The sequence below is a fragment of the Cibotium barometz genome, chromosome 57 (genome assembly GCF_041138505.1).
Source record: "Cibotium barometz isolate CiBa-2024 chromosome 57, ASM4113850v1, whole genome shotgun sequence".
In the NCBI taxonomy this organism is placed as follows: Eukaryota; Viridiplantae; Streptophyta; class Polypodiopsida; order Cyatheales; family Cibotiaceae; genus Cibotium; species Cibotium barometz.
Genome location: NC_141102.1, coordinates 27,484,466 through 27,497,608, shown reverse-complemented (window position 1 = coordinate 27,497,608; position 13,143 = coordinate 27,484,466). Strand labels below are relative to the sequence as shown.

At 37.2% G+C, this 13,143-nt stretch overlaps 1 protein-coding gene across 1 annotated transcript; it reads right to left on the bottom strand.

The window, feature by feature from the left end:
* Positions 1-3,535: 3,535 nt before the first annotated feature.
* LOC147606617 (uncharacterized) lies at positions 3,536-5,023 on the bottom strand. Its single transcript, XM_086792265.1, has 3 exons — positions 4,180-5,023; positions 3,951-4,059; positions 3,536-3,846 (listed from the first exon to the last, which is right to left on the bottom strand). The coding sequence occupies exons 1-3, from the start codon at positions 4,809-4,811 to the stop codon at positions 3,796-3,798; spliced, it is 792 nt and encodes a 263-aa protein (XP_086648391.1). The 5' UTR covers positions 4,812-5,023; the 3' UTR covers positions 3,536-3,795.
* Between the last annotated feature and the right edge of the window lie 8,120 nt (positions 5,024-13,143).

Sequence of the window (13,143 nt, the reverse complement as noted above, 5' to 3'; positions counted from 1 at the left end):
AAAATGCAAGATTCTTATGTATTCAGTATTATAATCTAAAAAAAAGTGATAAATTATGCATAGTTAGGTTAAGTAAAGATTTTAATTCTACAATTTATGCCATCTTTTTAAAATCTTTATTTTTATGATATTTTTTATAGAATCTTTGATTGGGTTGTACCATGCACGACTACCTACTAATTTGTAAATCGTGCTTATCCTTATAATGCTTCATTATAAGTCTCAATATTCAAGAAAATATTTTGACACTTAATATTTTGGATTTTAAGGTATTCTTGTGCTAGTTCTCTTGACTTACAAAGCTTGACCACACATCCAAATGCAAACTATTGAATTTTAAGATGTCGAGGTTGGACATATGGCTCATTTTATGACCACTTTCCACTTGATTATGCAAACTAAGTGTAATTGAAGAGATTATTTTAAAATATAGAATTAGCACTACTACATGGATTTGTGTATGTGAAGGCACTAGTGTGTCCACATGACTATTTAGTATGCCACGTGCCTTGGACTTGAATCGATGCTTCCAAACTTTTTATTTTATTAGGGGCATTTTTAAAGCCAACCATTACAGGTGTGACAAGTGGCCATGGGCAGCCTATCTTATGGGATCATAATGGGCATCCTTCAGTTGATGATACCACCCCATTTGCCCGTGATGAAGAAATGATGGCATCACTCAACATGTGCGATAACTGGCTGGATGCAGCTCAACTGTATGCAATTCAATTGTATCCGTTTGATGAGCCATCTCATAGCAATGAGCTCCTAAATTCATCCACATCCACGTGCACATGAATGTTGCCACGAAATGGTTCTTGCAGCTTCGACGGTAATCCGATGACTCTATATAAGGAAGTGAAAGAATTAGGCAAAGTTCTTTACTATTTGCTATTTTTATTTTATAAGGCTTAAAGTTTTGGAAGAATTAGCAAAGTGCACTATCAAGAGTACCTCTTTGATATTCCTCTATAAGGAAGTGAAAGAATTGAGCAAAGTTCTTTACTATTTAGTATTTTTATTTTATAAGGTTTAAAATTTTGGAAGAATTAGCAAAGTACACTATCATGAGTACCTCCTTGATATTTCTCTACAAGGAAGTGAAAGAATTGAGCAATGTTCTTTACTATTTAGTATTTTTATTTTATAAGGTTTAAAGTTTTGGAAGAATTAGAAAAGTATACTATCATGAGTATCTCTTTGATATTTCTCTATAAGGAAGTGAGAGAATTGAGCAAAGTTCTTTACTATTTACTATTTGTATTTATTAAGTGCATTATCATAAGTACCTCTTTCATGTTTCTCTACAAGGAAGTGAAAGAATTGAGAAAAGTTCTTTACTATTTACTATTCTCATTTATAAGGTTTCAAAATTTGGAAGAATTAGCAAAATATGGCCATAGTCTTCATATGGTGGTGAACCTAGGTGAGTAATCATCATTTAGGGGGACTCCTTTAAAATATAATTATAGAAGAAAGAAAACTAATTATCATTTAAGGAGACTCCTTCAAAATATAAGTATAACCAAAAACAAACTAGAGGTGATGCTTGTTTATATGGGGCTAAGTGTATGAAGGCCTCCTTGGGGGGCTAAGAATCTCCTAGTCAAATTGGTAGGACCTTGCCAAGGTATAGGAGTTGGAGACAAAGGTCCCGGAGGAAGTGTGAAAACTCGTTAAAGATTGGAAGAAAGTCAAATTAAGGGGTAATCCAACACACCTTAGAATGTTGATGGTTAAGCATGATTTACAGTTGTGATTATCCCAACCTACCAATGACCTTGAAGAATTTAAATAAAAAACCCAACGTTTGGATAGTGTGCCTCTTGCTGATGGAAGGGCTTACAGTAGAGCAGGGCTCTGTAGCGCATTGCTCCAAAATGCGGTTGAAAATGGTGGAACCATTGGTGGCTCCAAAATGCTATGGATTATGGGTGTTAAGTATTCAATTTCATTGCTAGTGGTTGTGCTTGCCGATATATGTCATCACCACATAGTGATTCAGTGAACCCCACAGACTCCAAGTTTCTAAAGTCAAAGATATATAGTGTGTTGTCATGTCATCATCACACTACTCTAAGCATTATAACTCATTATTAATGCATATAAGTCCACATCTTATTATCATGCATATTAGCCCATGTGATACATGCATTTAAGTTTATTCATGTGTCACTGGTGAACTCCAAATAACTTTCATACATTTTACTTTATATTTTTTTCCCTTAAACTATTTATGAACTTATGGCATATAAAAGTTGTTTCTCTCTTTGTGTAGGTAAAAACTTAATGAAATATTAATGATGATGCAGTGTATTCTGACCATCTAACATATGATACCAGTTATAATTATTTCAGTACATCGTGATAGTCTATTTTGCTAATTCTTCCAGATTTTTAAACCTTATAAATGAAAATAGCAAATAGTAAAGAAATTTTCTCAATTCTTTCACTTCCTTATAGAGAAATATCAAAGAGGTAGTTATGATAATGTACTTAATAAATACAAATAGTAAATAGTAAAGAACTTTGTTCAATTCTCTCACTTCCTTATAGAGAAATATCAAAGAGATACTCATGATAGTGTACTTTGCTAATTCTTCTAAAATCTTAAACCTTATAAAATAAAAATACTAAATAGTAAAGAACTTTGCTCAATTCTTTCACTTCCTTGTAGAGAAATATCAAGGAGGTACTCATGATAGTGTACTTTGCTAATTCTTCCAAAATTTTAAACCTTATAAAATAAAAATACTAAATAGTAAAGAACTTTGCTCAATTCTTTCACTTCCTTATAGAGGAATATTAAAGAGGTACTCATGATATTGCACTTTGCTAACTCTTCCAAAATTTTAAGCCTTATACAATAAAAATAGTAAATAGTAAAGAAATTTGCCTAATTCTTTCACTTCCTTATGATTTTGGGTACATAAATATCACCACTGCATGGAAGGGATTCAATGTGTTAGACATAGAATTAATATTTAACAATCCCTTTTTATAGCTTAATCTAATGTACTTTATAGCATTTATTTTCAAGGTGTAGTTGAAAAATCCTTATACCTACTAATGTTTATGATTTATATACACTTCTTCCGTACTCAATTTTAAGTGCTCCTTTTGTATAGAAATTTTTATTCTTTGGATTAATTAACTCCTTATGTGGGTTTTGCATAGTAAGCACCTCGGAATAAAACATACTTGTGATGGCTATACATTACTATAGTGCACCCTCCTACCATGTTCTTTAACATGGATATATAAATTCATAGAAAAGAAACAAGTTTCGCGCGACCCCATATGGTCATAGTTTTCATATGGTGGTGAACCTAGGTATGTTTATATGGGGCTAAGTGTATGAAGGCCTCCTTGGGGGGCTAAGAATCTCCTAGTCAAATTGGTAGGACCTTGCCAAGGTGTAGGAGTTGGAGACAAAGTTCCCGGAGGAAGTGTGAATGCTCGTTAAAGATTGGAAGAACGTCAAATTAAGGGGTAATCTTACACACCTTAGAATGTTGATGGTTAAGCACGATTTACAGTTGTGATTATCCCAACCTACCAATGACCTTGAAGAATTTAAATAAAAAACCCAACGTTTGGATAGTGTGCCTCTTGCTGATGGAAGGGCTTACAGCACAGCAGGGCTCTGTAGCGCATTGCTCCAAAACGCGGTTGAAAATGGTGGCTCCAAAATGCTGTGGATTATGGGTGTTAAGTATTCAATTTCATTGCTAGTGGTTGTGCTTTCCGATATATGTCATCACCACATAGCCTTCCATCTCCGATGAGCTTTCAGCTTGCTTTTTGACGGGGCAGCCCGTTTGAGCACATCGGTAGTAGCTCCTGTAGAGGCACACGAAAATTAGAGAAGGTGGAGTGATTAGCTCTGATAGATGAATGGATGAACAGAAATTGAAGACATGAGGTTTGGTTAATGGAAACCTTACCGTGGGAACCTTCTGCTCTTGATGTTTTTCTGGCCATATTTGCGCCACACGTAGCCGTCCTGCCGGGCAGGAGTGTCGAAAGGCCACTACGTCGTCTATGTCTGTTGTCCTGCACAATACATTCCATAAGCAATTAGATCAATTGATTAAAATTGGGTGTGCATATATTACACTAATTTGTGCTTTGCTTGATTAATTAATTACGTTTGTGGGCTCTGGGGATACTTACGGTAGAGCATGGCTGCAAGCCTCCAAGCCCAGCTGTGGTGGACAAGCTGCGATTGCAGAGGAGGATGCTTCAAAGTAGGGAGATGGTTGCATGTACAAGTTCTCCGTCCTCGGAGTACTTGCTAGGCTGCCGGAATGAGTACCGTCGAAGCTAGAGGAACCATTTCCCGGCGACATGGATGTGCAGGTGGATGTGGATGAATTTAGGAGCTCATTGCTGTGAGAAGGCTCGTCAAAGGGATACAATTGAGCTGCATCATCCAGCCAGTTATCCCACATGTTAAGTGATGCCATCATTTCTTCATCATGGGCAAATGGGGTGGTATCATCAACTGAAGGATGCCCATTATCATCCCATACGTAGTCTGGCATGATTACTGACTCTTCACTAGCCATAATGTCATCAAAATTGCTGCAGTCCATAGCAATGTCATCAAAATTGCTGCAGTCCATAGCAATGTCCTCAAAATTGATGGACTGGCCGTCATCAGAGCAAAGGGCTGGGAGTGTGGAGGAATGCTCTTCAAATGAGAAGCAGCTGCTACTAGTAGAAGGAGAGGCCAGGCCAGGCAAATATGAAGCGGTAGGGTGAATTAGGCAAGGGTTAATTATCAGGCAGCAAGAGCACTGCATCGTCTTACTATAGGAAAAGATTAAGAGCCAGAGAGAGGGGTAAGGGACGAGAAAAGGTTAACAGAAGGGCTTCAAAGCTGCACTTGTGTGTGCAAATGCAAGGGAGCTGATGTGAGGAGGCAGCTGGTGGTGGTGGTGGTGAGCGGGCGTATAAATTTCATCTGTTTCGGATTGTGGGGGGGAAATCTCGCTATGGGTTCTTGGGGCTTGCGCGGAAGGCGCCCATAACGCAGCGTTTTCAAGCTCCCGGACAAAATTGAGGTTACCCGCCGACATACGGAACCAGGAAGCCTCCCACACACACCCTATCACCATCCTTGCAACACATCCTCTACAGAACTCTCGTTGAAAATTGCTCCCATTTCCATTCATTGCCTAAGCTCTTCACAAGTACATCGCTACTCCGCTTTTGCCTTTCTGAAATTGGCCGGACGCTTTTCACACGGACCGCAGTTTGTTGTTGAGAGCAAAAACATTCGCCGAACAAGCCACCACCTCCGTTTGGACCTCCATTTGCATGTGTGAAACCAATATATTTGGCACTTTTTCATTTCACAAACATCTCCAAACATGCAAATTTGGACCTGCCACAAAGTTGAGAGTCATGGCCAACTCTCTCGCAAAACATGACTGGTGTGGAAGCCGATCACGTCGTTTAGACATGGCACTAAAAAGACAAGACATTGAGCCCATCATCCATCTGCTTTGTTTGTGAAGGTGATAGCGGACGCCTTGCAAACCTCTCCGAACATGCAAATTTCATTCGATTAGAACAATTCCCTTGACAAGAGAGTGCATACTGGCCATGAAGACAAAGACTGAGGATGTCTCAGATACTCTCATATTCTTCTTTGGTGAGTCCCTATTTATTTAGCTCAGAACATGGATTCAGTTTTTCATAACATGCACTAATAAGACCTTATTTTACCAGCATCATGTACAAAGCAACAGTGAAAGAGGAAGTGTAGCATGAAGTTCATATATTGGATCCTCGCTTATCTTTTGTATTAAGAAATCACAGGGAGTCAACTGTGAGCCTCTCTGAGTGGTTCTCACATTGCAACTTCAACCTAATCAGTGTCATCCTCTTCCCTTATCACTCAGAGCAAGTGAGTAAGGAACAGTATCTTAAAGAGTCTATTATTTCTAGTTGTGACTTATAATGATCTATGATTCTTGTTTTGCAGCAACCATTCGAGCTTGGTTGTTGTTGACCTTTCCCAGAAACAATGTCTTGGTTTTGAAACTCCCTAAAAGGAACTCATTTAGAGCTTAATCTGTATGTGTTTTTGAATATAGCCACTTTGAAATATCTTGTGGATTTTTTAGAATTGCTCACAATAGGTCCCTTCCTTTCTTGTAGATGTTTGAAGAGACTGTTTGATGCCCTTGACCATTGTCCTCCCAATGTCAATCTGCTAGATGCCATTGTCCCGTGTGCAACTTGCCAGTAAGAGCTTTTCTGGCTTTTCAACATGATTGTTTCCCCCATGCTTAAACACTATAGCTCAAGGTTTGTTATGTCTGTGTAGACACCACAACAACAATATGCACATTCACGTGGGTGGAGAACAATACTCCATGCAAAGTACATATTGGACATCTATTTTCAAGATCCTAAACCAGAGGGTAAGTATAAAAACTAGTTTTCTTATAATGACTTGTGGACAGACTTCAATATGAGATGAAATATACTTGAATATTTATTACTCTTGGTATTGATAACAGCTTAGAGAAGACACTTACAATGTAAAGTGGGTGGACAATTTCAGAGCTTTGGCCATAAGTCGACTTCTTAGGTTTGCTCATAGAGCAACAAGAGAGAAATCCACTATAGCAGAAGGTTTCAGAGAGAAAACCAAAATGGAGAAAGGAAAAGGCACAATTGCTAATCCAATTGTAGAAGAGCTTGCTACCCTTGAAGGGGAGGCCATAGTTGGAGTAAAAGAGCCAATGGAGGAGGCCACAATTGGAGTGGAAGAGCCCATGGAGGAGGCCACAATTGGTGTAGATGGAGGAAGACACAATTGGAATAGAAGAGCTCATGGAGGATCAGCCTCTACCAAGACGAGGAGCATGGAGAGCAGCAGCCTTCATCATAGGACTAGCCTATGGAGGATCAACCTTACTAGTCTTACTTAAGGGTATATACGAGGACAAAATTGGAAATTCTCCTTATTGGAGCCTTATTCCTTTTGGCTGATTAATAACTTAAAAGAGAGGTTTGATGCTTCTACAATGCTAGTCATGGGAACTCATTGAGGCTATTCCATTTTGCCATTGGAAACTCATTGACTATTGGAAACATTGCTTATGCTGCCATAATGCTTGCATAGGCTTTCATTTTGGACAGTTGCCAAGATTGGTCTTATTGTGGCATCATTGGATGGAATTTAAAGTTTATGGATTGCCAATTTCATAAGTAATGATGTGTTGAATGACAATACATGCTATGGATGCACCATTGATGCTTTGGATTGCATATTGATGCCATTTAAGTACTTATGTAATCATTAATGGACATCCATATGCTATTCTAGTTTCAAAGAGCTGAGAGAGCATTCATCAAAGTGTTTACACTCATTGGATTCCTTAGAATGCTATTAGTCTTATATGCATGAAGACATTGATGGAAAAATGTTCATATTTGGTATGTGTTGTGGTTGTTAGTTGTGGTTTTGATGCTTGGGAGCTGCTATGGACGATGGAAGGAAGCATAAATCCATGCTAAGTTGGTCAAAGATGTGAAATTATGGCATGAGTTCATGTTAAACACATTTTAAGCATCTCTACTTCCAGAATCTACAATTGATATTCATCTACACCAACACTACACATTGTACTCACACATTACTTTTTCTAGCATACTAGTGATGTGTGAGGGTACCTTGGCATATGGTGGAGAGGCCAATGGGACCATGTCTTGAAACGACCACACCATGAGTGCCTTGGTAAAGAGGTATGGGAGGAGATTAGGTACATTGGCATGAAGACTTGGCCCCAGCTCTTGCCTTGGATATAGACTTGGTAAGAGGGTGGAAAGTGCTTGGCCGAGAGATTGGCAAGCATCAACGTGCTCATTCGACATTTGAAGACTTCAAAAAAAACTTTGTACGAGGGAAATGGAGCCTATTTTTGGACACATTAACACTTTGATTGGTCAAAAGTTCCATTAAGTGATGCCAAAAGAAGTATACAATGTGGAAAAGTGCAAGTGAATGATTGGATATTAGATTAGTTGCATTAGGAAAATTGAGATTTGGGTCCAAGTGCAAAGGAGACCATGTCAAGATTTTCCCAAGATTCTATGCACATATGTGATTGAAGGTAAATATGGTGATGATGATGTGATTGGGAATGTTCATCAAGCTTATGATGCAAGGGAGAATGAGCTAGTGCAATTAGAAGACAATTGGAAGCCATTTGGGGTCACTTTGACAATGTTTATAGAAATTGAAAACCCTAATTTAGTCCGTGAAAAATTGGATTGAGGTTTGGGAGTTTACATAATCTCAAATTACTCTCTTAGATAATCCGATCAAGTCGGCAACTTGTCAAATTGGGCACCGTTTAACTCTCCAAATTGCCTAACTTCATCGGAGGAAAATATTTGGCCCAATCAAAAACAACAAGTTATTTGGGACATTTGACATTGTGGAATGATTTTACAATCCTAGAGCTCTCCAATAAACCAAATTACACCCAATATCTATGTCATTTGGATGGTAAAATATCTAGGATTTTCTTTGACTTAAAAGTCAAAACAGAGAATGGTTGCACATTGACCAAGTTCAAACCATTTTTATCATTGTTTAGTATACTCTTAGAGAATTATCAAGAGCCAAGAATCTTTCAATTCAGATAAGTTTTGAGGATTTTAGGAGTAAATCTTCATTTTCAGCTATATCCCTACTAACCCTAAAATAGAGAATACTAGGGCACATCGAATTTCTATTGTTTTTCCATAGATGGATAGGGAATCTTAAGAGATTTTTAACAAGTCTTAGATCATCTCATTCCGACATCTCTACTTTATTTTTTCTTTCACTTTTGAAAAAATTTTATTCTCATGGCCAGCAAGCCAAAAGGGAGACCGAGGAAGTTGTCACTGGCAATTGATTATGGGGATATGGATGTTCATGACACTATGGACAATATGAAAGACACAATAGGTCAATCTCCAAACGAATTTGAAGAGGAGTTGAATATGGGAAGTGCGCATAAGCCAAACCCTCAAGACTAACAACCTACATTGAATGATGCCCTCCTTCAATTGGTGAAAAAGTTGGAGTCTATCATAGCTACACTTTGAGATCCAAGTTTGACACCATGGTCCCAAAGATGGGAGTTATGGAGGAAAGGTTGACCCAACTCATGAGTCAACCTCAAGTAATAAATAATGAAGGGAGGAATGGTGGGCATCAAGTAGACATTGGCAAGTAAATCTTCAAAGAAAATTATGTTGAAAGCCATAGGGAAAGAAAGAGAGCTCGACAAGAGACTTCCTTGAATACTACCTGTGATTTCAATATTAAGACTCCCTGCTAGAAGACCAGTCATGAAAGATATGGGACCAACTTCATTCCATGCCATATCATCTCAATTTAATGGGAAAGCACCACAAGTACCATTGAAATCTATGGATACATCTTATGGAGATGCCAAGAGGGTGTTTACCCAACAAAAGGCAAATCAAATTATGATGGAGGAAGAGGAGATGTATTGGGACGAAGAAGAGGTTACATATGACACACAAAATTGGGATCATATGTCCTCCATAGAGAGGCAATGACATGCACATGCTAGTTGGATGGAACTACCTCATCTCATCAAGAGGGTGTACAAGGACTTCTCTCAATTCTTGGAATCTTACACCAAAATGCATAAATTAAAACCTTCACCGCATCTTGGAGACTCAAATCATACTTCAAAGGATGTCAAATACAAGGTCACAATCTCAAAGTTCAAAGGTGATGGTTCAAACCCATATCATTTGAAGGAATGTATTGCTAAATTGGAGACATAATTTTAGCTCTACCCAAAGGATGAGCAAGACAAATTTCAATTTGCATCATTGCATATGAAAGACTATGTTGATCAATGTGGTGAAGAGTGCACATGGTTAAACAAGGAAACATGCCGCACTCATGGAATGATTTGAAGAGGGAAATGAATTCATCATTCATTTCACCATTGGTCGTTGTTGATAGCTACAATAAGGGGTGGTATGGTTATCTCAAAAAGGGATCTTGGTGAGAAAGTACATCAAAAATTTTATAAAGTTTTCAATGTTTGTGGAAGGATTGAATGAGCAAATGAACATGAAAAAGTTTGTGCATGGTATGGATTTCAACATCAAGGCAAATGTTTCAGCCCAAAGACCAAGCGCTATCAAAAAGAGGCCATGAGATTGGTGGAGATTTATGAACCCACAAAATATAGGAGATCCCAACCTATGGGTACCATAAAGGACTCTTCTAACACAACCATCATTCCTTCATATTTTGGCGAAATCTCTCTTCCTTCAACCCAATAATCCATTCCAAGATTCTCTATAGTTTATGGAGGTGGACAAACCAAGGGCGGGGCCTATTATGATGCAAAGAAAGGGCATAAATTTAATAAGAAGCGTTACCAAATCCTTGCTTTTTTTTGGCCCCATTCTTGTTTGTCCTAAATTTTCCTTCAACCCAATAATCCATTCCAAGATTCTCTATAGTTTATGGAGGTGGACAGACCAAGGGCGGGGCCTATTATGATGCTAAGGAAGGGCATAAATTTAATAAGAAGCCTTACCAAATCCTTGATTTCTTTGGCCCCATTCTTGTTTGTCCTAATTTTTCCAAGACTTTCTATGTGAGCACAGATGCAAGTGAAAGAATACTTGGGGTTGTTTTGTACCAAGAGCATGGAGTCATTGCTTTTGAGAGTAGAAAGCTTTACCAAAAACAACATGGCATTGCATGTTTATGAGAAGAGAAGTGATTCTTGTTATCCTTCATGCTGTGGAATCACTACTTATATGGTTCCCACTTGAAGGTGAGAAGTGATCATAGGGTTTTGACATTTTTCTTATCCCAACCAACTCTCTCTTGCACTGTGACAACTCTTCAAAGTTATGATTTTGAGATATCATACACTCCGAGCAAGGACAATGTAGTAGTGGATGCATTGTCAAGAATGTGTGCTTGCACTATGGCATCAATTATGGAGGTTTATAGTGATTGGATTAACGGAATTCAAGAGGAATACCTCCTAAATGAGGTTTCTTCCTACATTTATAGGAAGTTACAGCAAGTTAATCATGAATATATTCCTCATTTACAAGCTTCACAACAATCTGTTATGGTACAAGGATCGAGTGTATCCATTAGGAAAAATATGGACTCGAAAAGGGGCCCTGTCTCCCTCTTCCATGAGTCAAGGAAAAGTGAAAAAATAACTATAAAAATATTAGCTCTCTCTCTCTCCTCTTTTAGGATCTAAAAGATCTCGTTTTGGCTATATTATAATAGATTCAGGTTTTTTTAAAATTTTGAAAATATTGTTGTCTACGATTGAGACCAGATTTTGAAGATAACAAAAATTGTTTTTTATTTGAACTCAAAATGTGCAACTTGTTGATGTGGCTCTCGTGATTAACACTAGTTTGGTACCAAAACAGGACACTTGAGTGTCCTTTTTTGGGGGTTGCGAAAAAAAATCAAACTACTAATGTAGGCTTTAAAAACCAAAATGCTTCATTGGGCATGTAGAACATAACCCTATGCTTATGTAAAAAATGCTAAACATATAAAATGCCATTTTTTTTGGAAGTACATAAGCAACAAAGTAGCATATGTCTTGAAAATGAACATTTTTCAGGATTTTTCCAAATATGCAAGCATCATTCTCTCAAAAAAAATCCAATGATATCAATAGCATTTTTCCCAAGATATTTTGATAGCATACATCAGGCCAAGGAGGTAGAAGTTCACCAAAAAAGTCAATTTCCTTTCCTAGAATTTTTTCCAAAAAAGTTGCATAAAATCAGCAAAAGTAACGCGTATTATCAAAATTCAATCACGCCACTAAAAAATAATGTAGCCCTATCAATGAGAATGTTGATTATTGGTTTTCATGCTTGAGATGAGATAAATAAGCCATAATTTGATGTGTATGGCACTAACTTAGCCTCCACTTAAGTAGGTTCTTGTCGCCTAGTTCTAAAAAAACTTTAAAAAATAAAAATGTAAAATTTGATCATCTTTTATCAAAAACTAATCATAACTATGCTTGCACAAGTAGTCTACATCTATAGTTACAACAAATAATGCACTTACACAGCTTTCCCCTTTGATGAAAATCAAAATTAGGCTCATAATTAGACATTTTATGTATTAAAAACAGGTTGCGCAAAAGGCCATGTATGAGAAGAGGCCCAAAAAGTGGCTCTAAAGTTTTGAAAAATTCAAAACAAAGTAGTATTTACCCTATATAACATGGGTGCACCTCAAGTTTTACATTATTAGCTTGCATATGGAAGGAGAAAAATTCATGCTCCACTTGTTTAAAAAATGTCATTTCAATATTAGCGAGTCAAAAATTTATCCAATAATTGTCGTTTGATGATTCCAAGATTTAGTTTACATCATGGGCTTTTCATCAAGCCAAGTTTCATGATCAAACTATGTCCCTTCTAAAAGTTATGTCCAAATTACTACTATTTTGAAAACAGCAAAAATCATGCGTTTTATCAGCATGTGTCTAAAAAAATTAAAATATTGCCTTGCAAAAGCTAAGAAAAGTGCAATTTAAAAAATCTCAAGGATTTTTTGGGTCTTGAGGAACATCTGTGGATGTTAAGCATTTCAAAACTCTTAATAGATTGCCCACAAAAATTCAAGAAAAATGCTAACTTTTCAGGACACTTTAGTGTCCAATTACAGAACTAGTGTTAACCTCCTAGAGTTTTCCTTTCAAATTCCATCAAATTTGACGGATTTAAGCTCTTTTTATATTGGAATTAAGAAATTTTATATATCTACATGTAGACTTCAGATTTCTGAATTATTTTTTATCCACCCCTAGATTAGGGCCTAAAGAGAGTGTTTCTACATGTTCCCCAATTTCGATTCAGTTTACAAGTCTTTTTTTTCCTTCGAGACTTAGTTTGTATGTTTTTAAGTTTCATTTTTGTAGGGCTATGAGGGATCAGGGTAAATTTGGATCTTTGTGTAAGGCCTTTAAATTGTGTAGCTTGCCTCTGTGTTTTTGAACATCTCTTCCTTTCCTTCCATTCCCAAATTTATGGCACTGATCTTCTCAATCATAAGACCAATTGTTGGAAAGC